The following is a 22,809-nucleotide window of genomic DNA, read 5'->3' as shown; positions in this document are numbered from 1 at the left end:
TAACTTCACAGACACATAGCATGATTATTTATTTTTTTTTTCAAGATTTCTAGATTGCAAAATATATCGTTAAAGTGAATTTTTAGGCCACAATAATCGTGTCGTGAAAAATCTGATATCGTGACAGCACTACTACAAAGTCAAATAAAAAAAGTCGATTTCTGATTTCTGATTTTAGCCCTAATTTTCAGTTATTTTACTGTCAGTAAAAAATAAAAATAAATAAATAATAATAATAATAATAATAATAATAATAAAAAAAAATATATAAATATAATTTAGAAATAAATATATTTCCATAAGAATTGTAATGCCATCTAATGTTTGTTTAGAGGCATTGTAGTAATAACAACAATAATAATAAATTCAAATGAAATTATTTTTATACAAATTATAATGCCATTTTAGCCCTAATTTTCATTATTTTATTTTCAGAATAAAAAAAAATAATAAAACAAAATCAAATAATAATAATAATAATAATAATAATAATAATAATAATAATAATAATAATAAATTCTTAATATAATTTATAACTATAATAAAGTATAAATGTATTAAAATAATGAAGTATAAATAGAATTTCAAAGTAAATACATTTCTATAAGAATCGTAATGCTTTTAAATATAATTTAGAGGTATTTTTAACAACAACAACAACAACAACAATAAATTATAATTATTAATTTATTAAAATAATAAATTATAAATGTAACTTCAAAGTAAATACATTTCTATAAGAATTGTAATGTCAAATGAAATATATCAAAATTTTAATTCCATTTAATATTTTTGTAGAGGGATTTTAATATAATAATTAATATTAATACTACTAATAAATTGTATTTAAAGATTAAAAAATGTAGCAACTTTTTTTTATTTAGCAAAGACGCTGTTCATTTATACTATTGATCAAAAAAATCCTTAAAAAATATATTTCCACAAAAATATCAAGCAAAACAACACTGATTTCAACACTGATAATATAAACATTTTCTTGAGCTGCAATGTAATTCATGTAATGATGCTGAAAATTCAGGTTTGCATCACAGTATTTTCATTACATTTTAAAATATATACAAATAAAAAAAAAAGTTATTTTAAATTGTAATAATACTTATTAATATTTCACAATATTACTGTTTTTTTTTAATTAAATAAATGCAGCTTTGATAAGCATGCAACTTCTTTCAAAAACAAAAATCTTGCCAAGCTGAAACAATTCTGAAAAGTAGTATATTTATTTTAAAATTTAAAAGATTTATAATTCTTACTCTAATAATAATAATAATAATTATTATTATTATTATTATTATTAATTATTATTTTTATTAGTTATTATTAATAAAATCAGTTGCACTGTGAACCAACATGAGCAATGAACGACGATGAATTTTTATTTTAACTAACATTAACGAAGATTAATACACAGTATAATAAACGTATCATTCATGTTTGTTAATACATTAACTAATGTTAACAAATGACACCTTATTATAAAGTGTTCCCAAAAATACATTTTAACAGTCTTAGAAATAGGGCTAATCTTCTTTAAGCTTCTTAAATGTGGCCAGTTTGTTTTTTCAGAATAAACACTAATGTGGTTTGTGAGAGTAATATGTGTTGGTATCTGCAGTAGCGGGAAAGACTCACATGTTTCCTCTCTGTGGCCTTGAGGGACTTGGCAGTATAATAGTAAAGCTGAGTACCACAAAGAGCCACCCAATACTTAGTCCACGCTGCCACCTACAGACAACACAAGAAAAACCAGAGACAAAACATTAGTCCAACACTGAGGTTTACACACAACGAGCTTCCAAGCCCACACTAAAGCATTCTTCTCAGAGGTTGTGGAGAGAAGTAAACAAACACCAACACATTTTTAATTTCAGACGAACACCACTGGCACACATAGACAACAGCTTCAGGAAGCCTATAAGTGTGCTTTATTTTTATAGCTGAAATATAAAACTTTCTTTTATAAGTACAAAATCCTCCCAATGTCAGCTAAGCATAATAAGCTTATGTGCGAGACATTTCCAGAGTAAGCACAAAACAATCTAATCTGAATAATCTGAACATATGGATCAAGATTAACCGGAACGATACACTCGCTTAATTATACACTTGTGCAAGAAAACAGAGGCAAAACTGTACAGATGTGTAGGTATGTACGTGCATGTTTGAGTAAAAGGTCTTGAAAGACAGAGATAGGCAGATTTAGCAGCAGATCAAATATGTGCAGGAGATGTGGGTTTTAAAAGGCCTCTCAGCTCCCATTACTGGACTCTAACGCAGTATCTTTTACTGCCTTGGCTCACTTCACACACTCCTCTCTGAGGAAACCGCTGGGTTTGATGGGGCTAATGGAGAAATGACTGACAGTTAAGAGAGACTGTAGAGCAAAAGATAAAAGAGCAGATTATGATGAGAGGGAAAAGACGTAACCACAGAAATGGAGGAGTGCAGACAAAAGATCACAACTGGTTTTGATTTTACAATGGACATCGAGCAGTGACCCAACAGAAAAAAGGTAAAATGTGATCAAAATCAAGTAACATGTACTACAATCTAAGTTTGGGATCGGTATGAAAAAAGAAAAAAGAAAAGAAATGAATACCTTTATTTATTATGTTACAAAATAAATAGTTCTTTTGAAGTTTCTAATCATTAAATAATCCTAAGAAAAGCATCACAAATTCCTTAAAATATCAAGTAGTTTATGGGATTGATTATAATAAATGTTTCTTGAGCAGCAAATCATCATCATCATCATCATATTTGAATGATTTCTGAAGGATCATGTGACACTGAAGACTGGAGTGATGATGCTGAAAATTCAGCATTTCATCAAAGAAATAAATTACATTTTGAAATATATATTTAATTAGAAAACAGGTTTTTTTTTAAATTGTAGTAATATTTCACAATATTACTGTTTGTACTATAGTTTCAATCAAATAAATTCAACTGTCTGTGCTAACTTTTAACAAGTGTCAAATTAATGTTTCAAAATAGAGTTTTATTGGACACATGGCCTTTGACGTCTAAAACAATTTTTTTTAAATTTGAACAATATTTCACCAATTTACTGCTTTTAATTTTTTTAATTAAAAATTGAGAATAAGAGACTTACAGAGAAATAATAATATAATACAATGTAATATAATAAAAAAGTGTAAAATTGTGTAACATTGTGACAAGTTTCAGATGAATGCGTTTCAAAATAGAGTTTTATTGGACACATGGCCTTTGACGTCAAAAAAACAAAACAAAAAACAATTGAACTAATAATTCAAAATATTACTGCTTTTACATTTTTAATTAAAATGTGTGAGTATAAGAGACTTAGGGAGAAAAGTAATCTAGTCAAAAAATATAATAAATATAATATAACATAACATAAGATAACATAACATAATAACAAAAAGTGTAATACTGCGTAATAGTGTGTCAAGTGAACAGTGAATTTGTATCTGTTTTATTGATGAATATGTTTTATTGAACGGCTATGACCTCAAAAACATTTTTTTTTTTTTTAATTGTAATAATATTTCACAATATAAAAGTGTAATATTTTAGAAGATTATGAATTAAAACAGTGTTTTATTGGACATGGCCTTTTACGTCTAAACCCCCCAAATAAACAATTTAATTGTAATATTTCACAATATTATTGCTTTTACATGTTTAATCAAAATCTGTGAGCATAAAGAGACTTAGAGAGGAAAATAATCTAGTCGAATATAATATAAAATATAATATAATATAATGTTAAAATAAATATAGTTCCATAAGAATTTTAACTACATTTAATCTTTGTTTAAAGGCATTGAAGTAGTAGCAGTAGTAGTAGTAATAATAATAATAATAATTTAGAAATAAATTATAAATGTATTAAAATAATGAATTATAAATATACTGTCAAAATAAATATATTTCTATAAGAATTGTAATGCCATCTAATGTTTGTTTAAAGGCACTGTAGTAATAACAACAATAATAAATTCAAGTGAAATTATTTTTATACAAATTGTAATGCCATTTTAGCACTAATTTTCAGTTATTATATTTTCAGTATAAAAATGTTTAATCAAAATGTGTGAGCATAAAGAGACTTAGAGAGGAAAATAATCTAGTCGAATAATATAATATAATACAATATAATATATTGTGTAATATTGTGACAAGTTTCCGATGAATGTGTTTCAAAATAGAGTTTTATTGGACACATGGCCTCTGATGTCAATAACAAACATTTTGAAATTGTAATATTTCACATTATTACTGCTTTTACAATTTTAATCAAAATGTGTGCATAAGAGATAAAAGAGATTTTAATTGTAATAATATTTTACAATATAAAGGTGTAATATTGTGTGATATTATGCCAAGTTTTAGAAGATCATGTATTAAAATTGAGTTTTATTGGACACATGGCCTTTTATGTCCAAAAATAAATAAATAAAATTTTACAATATTACTGCTTTTACACTGTTAATCAAAATGTGTGAGCATGAGACACTTACAGAGAAAAATGATCTAATCTAATCTAACAAATATATAATATAATATAATATAATATAATAATAACAAAATATAATTATTAATAACAAAATAATACTAATATTATGTAATAATGTGCCAAGTTTCACATGAATTTGTATCTGTTTTATTGATGAATGTGTTATATTGGATGGCTTTGACATCAAAAACATGTTTTTCACTGTAACAGTATTTCACAATATAAACGTGTTATATTGTGTAATAATGTGGCAAGTTTCAGACGAATATGCATCAAAACAGAGTTTCACTGGACATGCCCTTTTGCGTCAAAAACTTTTTTTATATTTCATTTTTTATTATATTTCACAATATAAAATGTAATATTGTGTAATAATGTGGCAAGTTACAGAAGAATAGGTGTCAAAATATAATTTTATTGGATGCACTGCATTTGTTATTAACAATAAATAGACATACTTGTAAGAACCAATTTTCCCTTATTTTTAAAAAGACAATGGTCCTTTTTAATTTTGGTTTGCTAACAATGCATTGTGTTTAGCTGCAGTTTATTATCTGCACTGAAAAGAAAAGAAAAGGGAGAGTTGATGGTACAGCAGACAGAAGAGTAGAAGCGGTTGTGTGTTTCTCACCGTGGGTTTCTTGCCCTCCTTGAGGACTGTTTTCCTGCGTAAGACCCCCTGAACTGTGACGGCTCCTGGGTACAGATGCACCGCCAGCTCCTCCGACTCTGCAGAGCTACAGACACACACACGCACACACACAGACACAAAGGCTTAACTGACACACGGGGGACATCAAATTCTTAGAATTCAAGTGAATATATTTTAAAAGCCACACCCCAGAATTATTATGTGAAGAAAGTGAGAGTGTTTGAGAGAAAAAGAAAGCAAATGAGTGAACTGTGAAAAACTGAAAAGGTAATATTGACTAATATGTCTTAAAGGGACAGGTCACCCAAAAATAAATCCTGTCATTATTTATTCAACCTCCTGCCACTCAAAAACATGTATAATGTCAATGATATGATTGATTTGTCAACAAACCATTTAGACTGTGACTAAATAAGACTCAAAATAGTGATTCCTGTAAACAGTCTCATAAACCTGGACTGAATATTAACTTTAATTTCAATCTTTTCCTTACACAAAGCTACTGCATGACTTTTTTTTTTTTTTTTTGCATCAGTATGGAAAATGACAAATTTAAAACAAAGGTGAATAAATAATGACTTTTTTTGTAAACTATTTATTTACTTTGGTTATATGTATTTTTGTTTCTCTTATTTTTCTCTGCAACTGTAAACTGCCAAAAGCGTTCTCTTTTCACAAGTACCGAAACAAAGCAACTCCACCGCCTACAAATGTTGTCTACTGACATTTCAGAGCCACAAAACATTCCTCTATTATTTATTTCTAAATCTAAACACAAAAGAACAACAGCCATACATTCTTTAAGATTATTTAACTGTCTTGTCATTTGGTCTCACTAAATTGGCTTTGGTTTAGTTTAATTTACAGTAGAATCTAAAAAAAACCCTTTAAACTCAAAACATTAACACTCATAAATAGACTTTTTGGCATTTTAAAGTCCACTTAGAGAAGGTTTTCTTAATTCTGTTTTCCTGACCATTTTCTCTTATATTGTAAAGGCCCTGTTATGACTACTGCACCTTTAAGACTTCTGTATGTAGATGACCTCTGTTATGATAATTGGGTAATCTCTCCAGATGTGAAGTGCACAACAATAGCAAAAAATTGTTGATATGCAAAAGTGGGTGGTCATCTGTTAACAATGAGCACCATATGTGCTTCGTTACTGAATAAGCTTATAAAAAAAAAAAAAAAAAAAATATCGGTACCTTTCTAGTGTTTTAAAAGACATAAATTTATAGACAGAAATGCTCTCTGTGAGGGTTTTAACGTGCTGTGCTTTGACGTGCAGGGCTATCAGCATGGTAAACCCCTGTCTGAGAGGTTAAGTCTCAAAATTAAATTTACCCTTTTTAAAGCACCGCTGGGGCCATCAGAGCACTGCTTGTGTAACAAATTCACCACACTGAACATTAAATTTCAAGACAATTACTGTCAGACTTCAAATCATCCGCTGTGAGCAATGTTCCCTTATTATTTACATAATCTGCGGGTCTGCATCTAAAGTTATAGCTATTTAGTCTATTTATTTGTTGAACATCTGGCAGTTCTCCTCCTGTAGCACTGCACTATTCAGTTTTTTAACTGTCAAATGTACACAGAAACATTTCAAAGCCTCTCATCTATTGTTTCACAATAACAACTGAGTTGTTTTTAAACTCAAGAACATTAAGATCTGTGTCTGAAGGACCATCTGTGCATCATTTATTGATCCTGTAATCAAATTGTCATAACTTGCTTTTTCTGCTGAGGTATGCAAGGCCATGAAGTAGTTTAGCCAATTGCAGTCATATTTGAATTTACTGCTGCATGCAAGCACTTACTTTTCACAGCCCAATCAACAGCTGAAGGATAAAATCAAGTCCTGTTCTACATATTATTCTTGTTTGATAAGCTGCTCCGAAATAGTTACAATACAGCTGTCACAAATCAATCTCAACTTCCACTTCCACTTGTCGACTAAAGGAATAGTTCACCAAAAACTGAAAATGTGCTAAAAATATACTCATCCTCAGGTCAAATCAAGATGATTTTTTTTTCCTGAAAAGATTAGAGGTGGAGCGATTATCGGCCCGGCCGATTATCCACATTGATATTAAGCATTTTAATGGTTATTGGTCATTTTCACAACCGATTTGCACGCACAAAATGTGCTAAAAATGTACTTGTCCTCAGGCCATCCAAGATGAGTTTATTTATTTATTTATTAGCAGAAAAGGGACAGAATGATTATCTGCGTCGAAATGAAGCATTTCTATGGTTATCAGTATCGGTCATTTCCACAGCCGATTTGCAAACTAAAAATGTGCTAAAAATGTATTCATTTTCAGGCCATCCAAGATGAGTTTTTTTTTTTTTTTTTTTTGTTTTTTTTTTAACAGAAAAGATAAGGGGCGGACTGATAATTGGCACCGATATTAAGAATTTTTATTCTGGTACTGGTAAATTTCACAACCGATTTGCAAACTAAAAATGTGTTAAAAATTTACTCATCCTCAGGCCAACCAAGATGGGTTTTTTTCATTTATATTTTATCAGAAAAGATAAGGGGCAGGCTGATTATTGGCACTGATATTAAGCATTTTTATAGTTATTGGTATCGGTCAATTTTTACATTCGATTTGCAAACTAAACATGTTCTAAAAATGTACTCATTTTCAGGTCATCCAAGATTAGGGTTTTTTTATTGGAAAAGATTAGGGGTGGAGCAATTATCGGCCTGGCTGATTATAAGCGTCGATATTAAGCATTTGGTTATCAGCAACGGTTATACATTCGAATTGCAAACAGAAAATGTGCTAAAAATGTACTCATCTTCAGGCCACCGAAGATGAGTTGAGTTTCTTTTTTTTAATCAGAAAAGATAAGGGGCGGGCTGATTATCGGCACCGATATTAAGGATTTTTATGGTTATAGGTACTGGTAAATTTCACAACTGATTTGCAAACTAAAAATGTGTTAAAAATTTACTCATCCTCAGGCCAACCAAGATGAGTTTTTTTTTTTGTTTATTTATTTTTTATCAGAAAAGATAAGGCACAGACAGATTATCGGCACCAATATTAAGCATTTTTATGTTTATCAGTATAGGTCATTTTTACAATCGATTTGCAAACTAAGAATGTGCTAAAAATGTACCCATCTTCAGGCCATCCAAGATAATTTTTGTTTTCCTTTTTTTTAATTGGAAAAGATTAGGGGTGGAGTGATTATCGGCCTGGCTGATTATCAGCTCTGATATTAAACATTTTTATTGTTATCGGTATCGGTCATTTTCACAACCGATTTGCAAACTATAAATGTGCTAAAAATGTACTCATCTTCAGGCCATCAAAGATGAGTTTTTTTTTTAACTAGAAAAGATAAGGGGCGGGGCAATTATCGGCACCAATATTAAGCATTTTTATGGTTATCAGCACCGGTCATTTTCACAATCGATTGGCAAGCTGAAAATATGCTAAAAATGTACCAATCTTCAGGCCATCCAAGATAAGTTTTTTTTTTTTTTTATTGGAAAAGATTATGGGTGGAGCGATTATCGGCCTGGCTGATTATCAGTGTCGATATTAAACATTTTTATTGTTATTGGTATCAGTAATTTTCACAACCAATTCGCAAACTAAAAATGTGCTAAAAATGTTCTCATTTTCAGGCCATCAAAGATGAGTTTTGTTTTTCTTTTAAATCAGAAAAGATAATGGGCAGGCCGATTATCGGTGCCGATATTAAGCATTTTTATGGTTATCAGCATCGTCATCGTCACGTTCACATTCGAATTGCAAACTGAAAATGTGCATCTTCAGGCCATCGAAGATGAGTTGAGTTGTTTTTTTTTTTTTTTTTTTAAATTCAGAAAAGATAAGGGGTGGACCGATTATCGGTTGACATTTTTTTTAATTGGAAAAGATTAGGAGTGAAGCGATTATCGGCCTGGCTGATTATCAGTGTCGATATTAAGCATTTTTATGGCTATCGGTATCGATCATGTTCACAATCGATTTGCAAACTAAAACGTGTTAAACATTTTCTTATCCTAATTTTCATGTTTACACCAGACATATCAGTTATAGGTATACCTGATCTGTAATAATTGGTATCGGCCCAGAAATACAGGTATTGGTCGACCCCTGGAACAGATTTTGAGAAATTTTGCATTACATCACTTGCTCACTTGCAGCAAATGGGTGCCATCAGAATGAAAGTCCAAACAGCTGATAAAAACATCACAATAATTAAAAACTAAAATGTAAGTAATCCACAAGCTGTGTGTTTGTAACAAACATCTATCATTAAGACATTTCTAAGTTTAAACTATTGCTTTCAGCTAAAATACGAGTGGTCTTGTATGAATCAAGAGAGAAATACGCACAGATAAAGCATAATTTATAAGGAGAAAAAACTTTATAAGGAGATTTTGATGTGAGAGGACAACATGGAATGGACTTTTTCACTGGATAAAGCATTATTATAGATTATGGACTCCTGTTTTGACTATAAGCAAAAGTTTAAAATGAAAACGCCTCAATGATAAATTTGTTTCTTACAAACACACAGCTTTTCACTTCACAATACATTAACTGATGGACTTGTGGATTATTGTGATGTTTTTATCAGCTGTTTGGACTGTTATTCTGACGGCACCCATTCACTGTAGAGGATCCATTGATGAGCAGATGATGTAATGCTGAATTTCTCCAGTGAAGAAACAAAATCATCTACATCTAGGACTGGTTGAGGGTGTGTGAATTTTCAACAAATATTCATTTTTAGGAGAACTAATCCTTGACGATGAATTTTCACACAGTTGAATTAGCCAACTCTCTTACAAACGAAGCAGTTTAGTGTTGCTCAACACATTAAATTCCTACGGCAAACTAAACCTGATGCAAAATCTGCACAGAAAAACTTTCGCCCTCACATGAAATTGCCAATTGCAACACTAAATCAACATGAGTCACTCGAATGCTTATTTCGAAAGATGAACATTTAGTTTTCCCATTATGTTTCTCTTTATAACACTGCTGCAAGCGCCATATTACAGCAAAGGTGAGAGAAGCCGTGTGCGTGTGTTCGGAAAACAGAAAGCAGGAGGAATCGGAAGAGATGCTTCAGTGGCTTTAGCGGGTTTTGATTAGAAGCAACAAGCCACGACTGCAGCATAAGAGTCAATAGAAAAAACCCACAACCTGATTCCACAGCAAGAAAACACACACTGCACACTGTGACGGCGATAGTTCCCCAGTTGTTGACAGAGAGAGACCCGGCAGGGGTCGGAGGGTTGGTGAGTTACCTGCTGGGCCTGAGCGCTCCTCTGCAGGAAATGCGGCCCACTCTGCAGACGGGGCCCAGAGAGTGGTAGAATCGAGTCCTGTAGAGTGTCAGTCATAGCGGGGCAGTGGTCAGTCACAGCCCTCACACATAACACACAGTACAGGCCGTGCTAGAGCTCTGTAGCTGGAACTTTTCTTAGTCTCCTTCTGTGGTCTAAAGACTTTGGCATGTCTAATTAAACACTTGACGCACAATACATGATCAACCAATAGAGGTTTTATCAGTGTGTACCTAGAAAGCAGGATGGTCAGTGACCTATATAGTGCCAATATATTTAATATAACTAATGAACAGTATATAGTCATCAAGCTATTATAGCAAAATTAAAGTAGCAAAGACGGCAAGTGTTTATTTTACGAAAATGACCAGCGGTCTGCACAATATTCCACTAGCTACAAATGAATAAAAAAATAAATTAATTAATTAATAAATAAATTAATTAATTAAATAAAAAATAAAAAAAGTAAAAATCAAAGTATCCTCAAGAAATGTATCAAAGATACACTTTAAAACAATTAAAAATATTAAACAACTGTTTTTTTTTTAATCTCTAATAATAATGTTTCTTGAGCACCAAATGTGTATTATAATACTTTCCAAAAAATCTTTAAATATTAAAATACAAAATATGTTTTTTTCAACAATTTTAATCCAAAAAGAAAAACTTCTGTCAACAACATTCAATAAAAAAATCTTTTGAACGACACTGTAAATATTTGCCAAACCAAAATCATGCAAAACTAAATAAATAAATACACAAACACATTTTTACTCAAAACTATTTAAAAACAGAAATTGTGCATTATCCACTAGTAGGTACAAAATGTATGAAAAAATTAAATTCAATTAAATTCAATTAAAGTTATTTTTTTCTCAAAACTACTTAGAAACAGAAATTGTGCATTATCCATTAAAAAGTACAAAATTGACTAAAAAAAATTAATTAATTAATACCATATTTCAAGTCAAAAATATTTAAAAACAGAAATTTTGCATTATCCATTGATTATAAAATGGGCTAAAAAAATATGAAATGAAATTAATATCATATTTTAGTCTAAGCTATTTAAAATCAGAAACTGCGCATTATCCATTAATAAAGTTATTGGCAGATTTTGGAATTGACACTTCTATTACTCAAACTAGCAAGGCCAAACTAGCAAGATTAACGGCTAATTTTGATAATCTCAAAATGGTCCAATACATATATACGACTGATCAAAATATGATTACTTATAATTTATTAAATTCTCATTCTTTAAATATTAAATAGATATTTTTAAACAGAAGGAGACAAAGAAAAGGTCTTTGACATGCATTTCGGGTACACTGATGCGTTTGTGTACACCTGATGCAGCATGGTAGGCAGCGGCCGTCACAAATGACTCTCTCATACTTTATTCCTGTTACAGGAAGTATCTCTCATTAGCTACAATAGAGGTAGAGCGCTAATGAGGGAATATGATGATCATTTGGGGGTCAGAGAAAAGCACAGGCAGCTGAGGCTCACAGAACACACTCTTCTGTGCCAAAAAACACACATTTTCTAGTGCAAAGGTCCTTTTACATTCACATGCTGAAGCTCGTTTTAGCGCAGGTGTTCAATTATGGGAAACTAAAGTCTAAAGCAGGTTTATGTCACATTTGAAATAGTCAATGCATTATAAACAATTAGCAAATAATCGAAAGCTGTATTATAGAAAATGATTGTGTTAAGTTAATGATGACGAAGCATTGGAAGAACCTTTTTGTTCAGGAGGGCTGGTGGGAAGGGGTGCGTTACATTCCAGCATGTTCCATGATGACATGCTGTGTCCATATGTACTCACACATGTGGTCATGTATGTGCATGTGTAATCGTCCTTGAATGTGTTCGCAAGTGTGAATGATTTAAAAGACTCACCTCTCAAAGGCAGGCCACGACATCTCCTCACTGAGCTCCGACCCTTCACTGCTTCCTGAAATCATACGATCATGACATTTCGGTTAAAAAAAAAAATAAGATCCAGTCCGTGATCCAGTAACTCTGTGTGTGTGTTTGTGTGTTATACCCAGTGAAATGCCGCTAGACAGTGTTGAGCTCTCTGCTTGTCCTCGTGTGGGTGTGTGACTTTCCAGGACGCTGTCGTCCAGCAGGTGCCTGGATCCGGCGTTGGGGAACGTGGCGCTTTTAAACTCCACCGTGTTTGTTTTGTGGATAAAACTGCAGCACACACAGGAAAGAGATGAAGTCAAGTTAAAAACTGAAATGTTTTCTTAACAGTTACAAATCTGGACAGAAACTAGAAGAAAATCACATATAGGGAAAATAAGTATAAGGCAGATCCTTCCTCAGGGAGTTTAAGCTACAGTAAGAAAGCTAGCAAAGTGGTGAGGTGAAAGACAGGAGAAACAGGTCATTAAAAGTTATAGAGTAAATGAAAACGAGACTGAGGAACAGAACTTTCAGTTAATGCCAAAATACACTGCTGCTGTGAAGGTGTCAGACAAATCACTGAAAATATATGGCACTTGCCAATTATATCATACTTAATTCTGATTTTGGCCTATTCCAACTCAAGTCTTGACCTTTATGAATAGAACTGAACAACATTATAATTTAGAGAGTCGAATTGATATTAAATAAATATTTTAAATAACTTTTTACAGAAAATGATTTGCAATTTTCAAAGAAAATCTCAAGATGTTCATTTTATACAGTTTATCTGTTTAAATAATAAAATAAAATAAAATAAAATAATAAATTAAAATAAATAAAATTGTTTTTTCCATATAAAATAAACAGTTCATACTCCTGAGACTGACAGCGGGGCTCGACAATAAGGAGTGTCCGATGGCCCGGGGCTAGTGTGAAAGACAATCAGGACAGTTGAAGAATTTGTCACTGGCTCGATTGGGCCACTGCTACTGTTTTGAGCCTGTCATTTAAAATTTCAAGCGATTTCAAAGCATTCGAGCAAGGTGTGAAAGACAACTCCATTCACTACTCACATGCTGTGTTCTGTGTGTACAGCGCAATCACAGAGAGACGCGTCTCAGACGGACAAATAGCCTACATACAAAAGTATGTCAAAATACCCGTCTTGATGACTAACTTTGTAGCTTTAACAATGATTAATCTAATTTATACAGTGGAGTAAAGAAGCACCGTTCGACTGGACATATTTCAACCAATCTCTGTTCCAGGCTTTCACACGAACTGAATGCAATCATTTTGTATGCAATGGGTCAAAAGCAATGCTAACAGTAACTTCTTTTTTTTTTTTTTTGTGGCTGGGCCAGTAAAATTTTTTGACAGGGCAAGCAAAAATTTGAACCATTTGCCCGACTGGGCCAGTAGAAAAAATCCTTAGCGTTGAGCCCTGGACAGTTTTTTTTTTTTTTTTTTTTTTTTTTTTAAATTTACTTTTTATTTTTTTTAATGTTTTTAAAGCCACTCATTTCACTAACTATCTGTAAATTAAACCTAATAAATAAATTGTAGTAAAACTATTTTTTTTTATAATTAACTTAAAAAAAAAAAAAACATTAAATTGCAATGAAAAATGTGCAACATTCTTTGAAACTGGGACTCAAGATGAATTTCTGTTTAAATAAAATAAAATAAAATTAAATTAAATTAAATAAAATTAAATAAAATTAAATAAAATTAAATTAAATTAAATTAAATAAGAGCAAGGTTGTAAACAGTAATGAATGTTGTTTTTGGATTTTTCCATATAAAATAAGTAGCTCAGACTCCTGAGACTGACAATCAATTTTTTACAGCACCTCATTTCACTGACTATTTAATATTTTTGAACACCTAATTTCACCTACCATTTGTTTTGAAATGTACTGATAATGTACTCACCCCCATGTCATTCAAGATGTTCATGTCTTTCTTTCCTCAATCAAAAAGAAATGAAGGATTTGAAGAAAACATTCCGTGATTTTTCTCCATATAGTGGACTTTAGTGGGGATTAACAGGTTAAAGGTGCAAATTGCAGTTTCAATACAGCTTCAAAGGGCTCTACATGATCCCAGCTGAGGAATAAGGGAATGAGGAATCTAGCTAAATAAACAGTCATTTTCCCAAAAAAAAAAAAGGAAATTTATATACTTTTTAACCACAAATGCTCATCTTGCACTAGCTGGACTTCATGCATTATGTAATCACGTTGGAAAGGTCATGCATCGCTGTTTTACCTTTTTTTGTAAAGGGCATTTGACTTTCTTTGCACTTCCACCTATGTCATGCGTGATCTTTCCAACGTGACTACGTAATGCGTGAGGTTGGGTTTGCGCAAAAAGAGTTTCATGGTTAAAAAGTTTTTTTTCTTTCTTTCTTTTTAGAAAATGACCAATCGTTTTGCTAGATTAGACCTTCTGAAGCTGCAATGAAACTGTAATTTGGACCTTGAACCCGTTGATCCCCACTGAAGTCCACTAGATGGAGAAAAATCCTGGAATGTTTTGGATGAACATCTTGCATGACACAGCGATAAGTAAACGCTCAGGAATTTTTCTTTAAGATTTATTTTTAGCATTTTGGTTTTTATTGTGATAGAACAGTTAAGTATTGACAGGAAGCGCAGTGGGACAGAGAGAGAAGCGGGCGACATAGAGAAAGGTCGAGCCGGCACTCGAACTCGGGACGCCCTAAGTGCAACTGCGCTGTATGTCGGTGTGCTGCCAACGAGGCTGTTGTCACCGACTATCGGGAAATTTTTATTCTAGAAGTGAACTTCTCCTTTAAGTGCCAAATGTTTCCACAAATTTTCAGTAAACAAATAAGATGACGCACTTTAAGAGACTACAGATAAACTGTATTTCCCTATAAACCTGGTTTTCATTTGTTGCACATGGCGCCCACTCAGACTATGGTCTATAAACACAAAGAATGACTAAAGGTGTTGAAGTACACTCAGAATAAACTCAGACACAAACAAATGGAGGATATGAATCAAACGCACTTGTAGCCGAGGCTGTGGCACTTCCTGTGTCCGTAGGTGATGAGGTTCCGGGGCGACGGTGGCGTCGGGGGGATTTTAGGCAGGGCACCTTCAGCAACATTACCACGACGACCACATAAAGGTGACGCAGATGTGTCTGGACCTGAGTCACGAAAAAAGCAAACACTGATCATTAACAAGACCGTGGGACATTGAAGGTGTTTCATATACAGCTTTAGAGCGAGCAAAACTGTGGCCAGAGCAAACCCAGTATGACGCAACAAACAAAATCCAAATGTTGTCACATCATGGCCACGTCTGGTTAGGATAACACCTCGGAAGAGATGTATGGCATGACGTCTAGTTAGCGTCAGTGTGTGTGGGCCGCATGTGTTTCTTACCTGTGAGGTCTTCTCTAGAGGCAGTGGTGCGAGGTGTGCTGGTAGCTGGTGGCTCAATCTTTAGGGACAACCTGATACGTATACAAACATCAGTAACATTTACAAACACTTACACTAAAAGTATAATACATACTACCAGTCAGAAGTTTGGAATAACCATGATTTTTAAATTGGTTTAACTGCATTTGATTAAAATACCGTAAAAATGACTCCTCCTAGAGCTTACAAGCTAGGACGACCAAACTTGGGTGAGACCTTGAGACTGACTTGATAACTGATCCGGATTATGGTTACGAAACCCAGACTACCAGCACCACCAAAAATCCCATAGACGTTCATTGGGGGGAGGGGGTGGTGGGGGCGGTGGGGGCGTATTTAATCTTAACAATTTCCTACTGAAAAAAAACCCCAGCTAAAACCAGCCTAAGCTTAAACCACCTATTTTCAGCTTAAAACAGCTAAGACTGGTTTAATTTTTTTTTTTTGGGGACTAAATCAGCTGGTTTTAGTTAATTTTCTACTAAATCAACTGGTTTTAGTTGGTTGTTATTTATTTATATTTTTTTAATCTGTGGATTTTAGGGAGTTTTTAGCTGGTTTTGCTAAATTATTAGGTTTTAGCTGTTTTTTTTTTTTTTTTACTAAATCAGTTGGTTTTAGATTTTTTTTGCTAGATCAACCAGTTTTAGCTGTTTTTTTTACTGAATCAACTGGTTTTAGCTGGTTGTTAACTTTTTTTTAAATCAGCTGATTTTAGGTGGTTTTTAGCTATTTTTGCTAAATCATTTGGTTTTAGCTGGGTTTTTTTGCTAAATCAACTTTAATTCAACTTTTGCTGGTTTTCAACTGGTTTTAGCTGGTTGTTAACCTTTTTTTTTTTTTTTTTTTAAATCAGTTGATTTTTGGGTTTTAGCCATTTCTTTTTTACTACATCAGCTGTGTTTTTTTTTTTTTGCTTTTTTATTTTTAACTGAATCAGCTGATTTTTTTAGTTTGAGCTGGATTTTTACTGAATCAGATGGTTTTATTTATTTATTTATTTTTTTGCTAAATCAGTTGGTTTTAGCTGGCTGTTAACTGCTTTTTTAATTAACTGGTTTTAGCAGGATTTTTTTTTTTTTTTACTGAACCAGTTCGTTTTAGCTAGCTTCAGATGTTTTTTTGCTAAATAGGCTGTTTAGCTGAATTTATTAATTCATGTTAGCAACATGTTAAATTAAGTTAAAAACATGTTAATCATGCTATTTACAACATACTAATAATACTAGTAACATACCAGCTATATGATAATCATGCTTGAAACATGCTAACAACATATTAACAACATGCTCATCTTGCTGACAACATGTTAATCATGCTAGCAACACGTTAACAGACGTCTGTCAGATGTTTGTACACAGCTGATGATTTCCAGATCAAGTGATCTTTAACAGACATCTTGCAGACCTACATGTGCTATCTGGGTAGTGTCACATGATACTTCGGAAATCATTCTAATATGCTGATTTGTTGCTCAAGAAACATTTCTTATCAATGTTAAAAACAGTTTATAAATTATTATATTCATTTTAAAATACTAAAATGGTTTAAAAAGATTGTACTGCATTTTCCCATCAAACAACTGCAGCCTTGATAAGCATAAGAGACTTCTTTCAAAAACATAAAAAAAAAAAAAAAAGATAATTATTCCAAACTTTTTATTGCTAGTGTTTTATGTAATATAAATGTATCTCCTGCTCACTTATAATTGTCGTCCTCCACAAACTTCTGTAACTCCTCGATGTAGCGAACAGAGTTGAGATACTTCTGGACATGCGGCAATACTGGGATATCTGAGACAGAGTGGAGAAATGAATTCACAGTTACTTCTGTTCATTTGCCAAAGTGAACAAACACACAAATGTGATACGCACCATATTCAACAGATCTCTGCAGGTCAGAGATAATTCTCAGAATGTTGTTCATGAGGTTGGAACGCTGTTCGTTTTCCAGAATGCTGCCGGTGGAGGGATACGCTGAATCGATGTAGGTCAGATCAGACAGATATATACCTGCAACATACACAAGAAGGAAAAAAAAAGCTTTTTGGTGACAAAATCTACAGCAAAATAGAAACTGCAAGGACTAAGGACTAAGTTATGAACTATTTTTTATACATATAATTATTCTTGATCTCTTTATTTCTCTTTTCCTTTAAGAAATCATTTTTTCTCTATCTATTCTTATCCGTCTGCAGTTGGGAGGTGGACAGACAGGCTTCCTCTGGTCCATCTAGAGAGCACTTATATCATACGGAGTACATATTTGGATTAGTGAGGAACATTATGTGCAGGAAGTATCTGCATTAGAAAGAAAGATGTGCTGCTTCTGGAGAAACACTTGGCACCGTGTAACAGACCGTGCGTGAATATTGATGATATGTGTCTGCGACAGCATGATCTTAGGTATATAAGCTCGGAGACATGACACCAGAGCATCATATCTGTGATGATCATCAAAATACAAACAGCACACAATTCACTGACGTGGATGACGGAAGAGCAAATGAAAGATTTAGAAAATAATTAAAGGCAAAGTAGTCCCAGAATTCAGACTGATTTAAAACAGACAACAGATGAGAGAGAGCACAGTACCCCAGATCTCCAAATCTAAACGGAAAAAATTTCATTATAAACATGGCTAATGAAACTGCTAACCCATAGATTCAAATTCTAAATAGATACATAAATAAGCAAACACTTTTGGACCCACTATATACAGCTGAAGTCAAAAGTTTACATACACCTTGCAGAATCTGCTAAATGTACATTATTATACTAAAATAAAAGGGATCACTCAGAATGCATGTTATTTTTTATTTAGTACTGACCTGAATAAGATATTTCACATAAAAGATGTTTACATATAATCCACAAGAGAAAATATGCATGTAAACGTAGCCAGTGACTGTATAGTTTTGAGATCCATCTTTCCACACTGAGGACAACCGAGGGACTCATATGCAACTATTACAGAAGGTTCAAACGCTTAATGCTTCAAAAAAGAAACAGGCTCTTAGGGGGGTGAAAACTTTTTGAATATGAAGATTAGGATAAATGTAACTTTGTCTTCTGGGGAGCATGTAAATATCTTCTGTAACTTCTGAAGGGCAGTACTAAAAGAAAACAATAGGACATTTATGCAAAATAAGAAAAATGTACACATTCTGTTCAAAAGTTTTCACCTCTGGCTCTTAATGCATCGGTTTTCCTTCTGGAGCATCAGTGAGCGTCTGAACCTTCTGTAATAGTTGCATACGAGTCTCTCAGTTGTCCTCAGTTTGGAAAGATGGATCTCAAAACCATACGGTCATAGTTGGAAAGGGTTCAAATACACAAAAATGCTAATAAACCCAAAAAATTGTGGGACCTGAAGGACTTTTCTGAAGAACAGAGGGCTGTTTAAAAAAAATAATAAAATAAATAAAGTATTATTTACTCTTGTGGACTATATGTAAACATCTTTTATGTTAAATATCTTATTCAAGTCAGTAGTAAATAAAAAAAATAGCACATTTTGCATAAACCCTCTTATTTTGGTAAAATAATTAACTTTTTGCAAATTCTGCAAGGTGTATGTAAACTTTTGACTTCAATTGTATGTTTGAATGTTTAGGGTTGGTAAGATTTTTCCCCCTTGATCTTATGCTCACCAAGGCTGCATTTATTTGATCAATAATGATTCTTCAGAAATAACTCTAATATGTTACAATAAGAATTATTTCTTATTATTCTCAATGCTGAAAACAGTCATTCCACTTTGGAAACCGGATACATTTTTCCCCAGGATTTTTTAAGTTCAAGAGAACTGCATTTATACGAAACAGATACCTTGTGTAACAGTGTGAATGTCTTTTCTTTCACGTATGAGCAGCTGAACAAATCCTTACTGAATAAAAGTATTAATTTCTGTCAAAAAACGTACTGACCTCAAATGTTTTGAACAGTAGTGTGTGTAATTTTATCAACAATGCAATGCATGCACTGCAAAGTGAAAGAGATCTTGAGGAGAGACGGCTGCTTTGTGAATGTCAGACAAAGCTCAGGCGCAAGATAAATATTATTGTGGGAAAGCAAAATGGGAGAAAATCTCTACTGAACAGGAGACGTCTGTCCATTTCCTTAACACCTCATTTAATAGGGTGAAGTCCAGCCATTTAGGCATCACACTTCCATTTAAACATCTCTGCAGATCACACACACACACACTAACTCAACATAAAACGTAGACGCCAAACTCATACTCAAACTACTACTTCTGACCAGAGCTCAAACAAACAACCTAGGGAAAAAAAACTAAAATAAAAAAAAAGGGGAAAAACTGACACAGGTTAGGGGAGACATTCCTTTCAGCGCAAAATAGTTTACAAAAAGAATAATCAGTTCTTCCTATAAACTTATAAATAGTCCTTCAGTACGACTTCTGTTCTAGGATGAACTTCTGTTCACGACATTCAATTACTGACATAATTCTTGCAAGTGTATTTTACATAAACTGTCTCGTTTAGGAAAAATTGCTTGTATTTTATGAAAAGAGGATTCGCTGCCATTACATGGTCATGATAGGAATTAAAAGACTGTATATAACGTTACATAGACAAGGCTAGCGATTTTATCTCACTGGCCACATGTAAACACATGAAATATGTTTACATCTTGTGGTTGTACAATCAAAACCATGTCTATTTTTACATTTATTCCAGTGCAGTGGGTCCCCATAGACCTCTATTCATTTACCTACGGAAAACAAACACACACAAAAAACAGGGTTCTTAAAGGGACAGTTCACCCAAAGACGCAAACTGTGTCAACATTTACTTGACTTAATGTTGTTCCAAACCTATATGACTTTTTTAAAAAAAAATGTAAAGAGCATTTCAACTACAATTAAAGCTGCAAGCAACATTGAAAGGGCCCTCGCACCCGGGCTCACTGCTGCCCGGTGGCTTTAGAAAAACAGCAGACGGTGAGCAATATGCATTTAAAGTGGTAATATGGGGGATATGTCAAAGTCATTTTATATGTGCTAAACTTCCTGCTGCCAGCTGGTGGCGCTATGACTGTATCTGAATATTGGCATGTAGATGTCATCAGGCCAGGACTTTCATCAAATGTGAGGTTTAGTACAGATTAAACATGGTATCTTTAATTTAGTGTAAAGCATGACATTTCCTGTTGTCAACAGGTGGCGCTATGACTATAACTGAATATTGCCATTTAGATGTGTTCAGGCCAGGACTCTTATCGAACAGGTGAAGTCTGGGGCAGATCAGACATTGTATGTACTTTTTTTACATGGTGAAACATCAAACTTTGTCAGGCTGCCACGGACACACCCTTTCATGAAAACTCAAGATCTTCACAATTTAACATCACAAAGGCCTTTAGAGTAGAATGACCAAATATAATGTTGATGTCATTAAATCTCTACGGGGAGCTTGTTAGAGCACAAAACATGCCACTTCCTGATGCCAGCAGGTGGCGCTATGGCTATAACTAAATATGGGCATGCAAATTACTTCAGGTCATGAGTCTTATCAAACATCTACATTTTGGTGCAGATCGGACATTGCATGCCTGAATTATAACAACTTCCTGTTTCATGGCGAAACATTAAAGTTTGTCAGGCCACCACGGACACGCACTTCAACGAAAACTCAAGATCTTCACAATTTAACGTCACAAAGGGCTTCAGATTACATGGACCAAATTTGGTGTTGATCTGTTCAAATTTTTAGGAGAAGTTCGTTAAAACACAACGCCTCAAAATGGCAAAAACATCAAAAAACTTGCAGAGAAAATTCTAAATAACAGACTTCCTGTTGGGTTTTGGACACCGTACCGTGGGACTTTTTTGTAGGTACTGGTGTCTACCGAATTTCGTACATATATGTGAAACATAGCTCAAAGGGAAACTTTATAGGTGGCGCTATCGAGCCGTTTTGCCACAACCACTTCTGAAACCCATATCAAATGTAAATGTTCACCACTTTGGTGTGTTCAAAGTTTCATGAATGTTTAGGACCTCAAAAATGTGATTCATTTTGAAGAAGTAGAAACTGAGCAATTCCAATAGGGTCCTCGCACCACTGGTGCTCGGGTCCCAATGAAAGTCAATGATGTCCAAATAAACAAACACTAAACTCCATTGACGTTCACTGTGTGGACAAAAAAACTCAACACATTTTCCATTGACTTCAACAGAAGTCAGTCGGTCACAGATGTTTGGAACAACATGAGGCCAAGTAAATGAACTTTCATTTTTAAGTAAACTATCCCTGTAAGGATGTAAGGATCTCAAACTTTCTAAAAATCAGACGACAGCCAAACACAAAGATTCGTGCACCCAAACAGCACTATGAATTTATACCAGAAAACAAGTGAAGGACATTCTGGTGTCACTGTGCAGACTGTTCAAACACATGCTCCACATTCTGTCCAAATGATCCTAAGTTTCCTTCTCCTGTTTTAAACAAACATCTGAGAGATACGCGTGGGAAGATAATTATCTATTTAACTAGTGCCGTCCTCTCAGGACTGCTGAAAGCATGCGCATTTAGCAAGACCGAGTGCAGACTGCAGGAAGGAACGGCGGAGTCCCGTGCCGCTGGGCTCTAAGCGAAAGCAGTCCTCTCCGTCTCCACACAGACCACAAGCCTATTCTCCCTGAGTTCAGAGAGATCCCTCTCCCCCGCTTGCTGTCCCCTCCTCCTCCTTCCCTGAAGAATGAGAGATTTGATGGGAGGTGAAATTGTAGAAGGGGTCGAGTTATTCTGTCTCTATTTCAGCACCCGTTACATCAGAGGAGGGGCTAGGCCCTTCCCTCCAAAAAGGAGAAAAGGAAGAGAGAGAGAGGAAAAAAAAAAAAAAAAAAAAAAAATCAGGTCCCAATCCCCTCCATCCACCCCTCCCTCCCCCAACCTTCGT

At 33.6% G+C, this 22,809-nt stretch overlaps 1 protein-coding gene across 3 annotated transcripts in view; it reads right to left on the bottom strand.

Annotated features, from left to right (window-relative positions):
- ralgps2 (Ral GEF with PH domain and SH3 binding motif 2) overlaps positions 1–22,809 on the bottom strand; it is a 150,570-nt gene that overhangs the window by 9,644 nt on the left and 118,117 nt on the right. For 2 of the 3 annotated variants that reach the window (XM_051138901.1, XM_051138902.1), the window contains exons 10-18: positions 17,758–17,895; positions 17,586–17,676; positions 15,845–15,915; positions 15,465–15,606; positions 12,560–12,711; positions 12,412–12,466; positions 10,468–10,545; positions 5,157–5,262; positions 1,654–1,746 (exon numbers count right to left, since the gene is read on the bottom strand). In XM_051138901.1, the coding sequence (XP_050994858.1) occupies positions 1,654–1,746; positions 5,157–5,262; positions 10,468–10,545; positions 12,412–12,466; positions 12,560–12,711; positions 15,465–15,606; positions 15,845–15,915; positions 17,586–17,676; positions 17,758–17,895 (926 nt within the window). The remainder of the gene's footprint in view (positions 1–1,653; positions 1,747–5,156; positions 5,263–10,467; positions 10,546–12,411; positions 12,467–12,559; positions 12,712–15,464; positions 15,607–15,844; positions 15,916–17,585; positions 17,677–17,757; positions 17,896–22,809) is intronic. The other variant, XM_051138903.1, reaches the window with a different exon arrangement.

The sequence above is a fragment of the Labeo rohita genome, chromosome 20, assembly GCF_022985175.1.
Source record: "Labeo rohita strain BAU-BD-2019 chromosome 20, IGBB_LRoh.1.0, whole genome shotgun sequence".
NCBI classification, from domain to species: domain Eukaryota; kingdom Metazoa; phylum Chordata; class Actinopteri; order Cypriniformes; family Cyprinidae; genus Labeo; species Labeo rohita.
The sequence above is the reverse complement of the archived record's forward strand: the minus strand, read 5'-3'. Positions and strand labels throughout refer to the sequence as shown.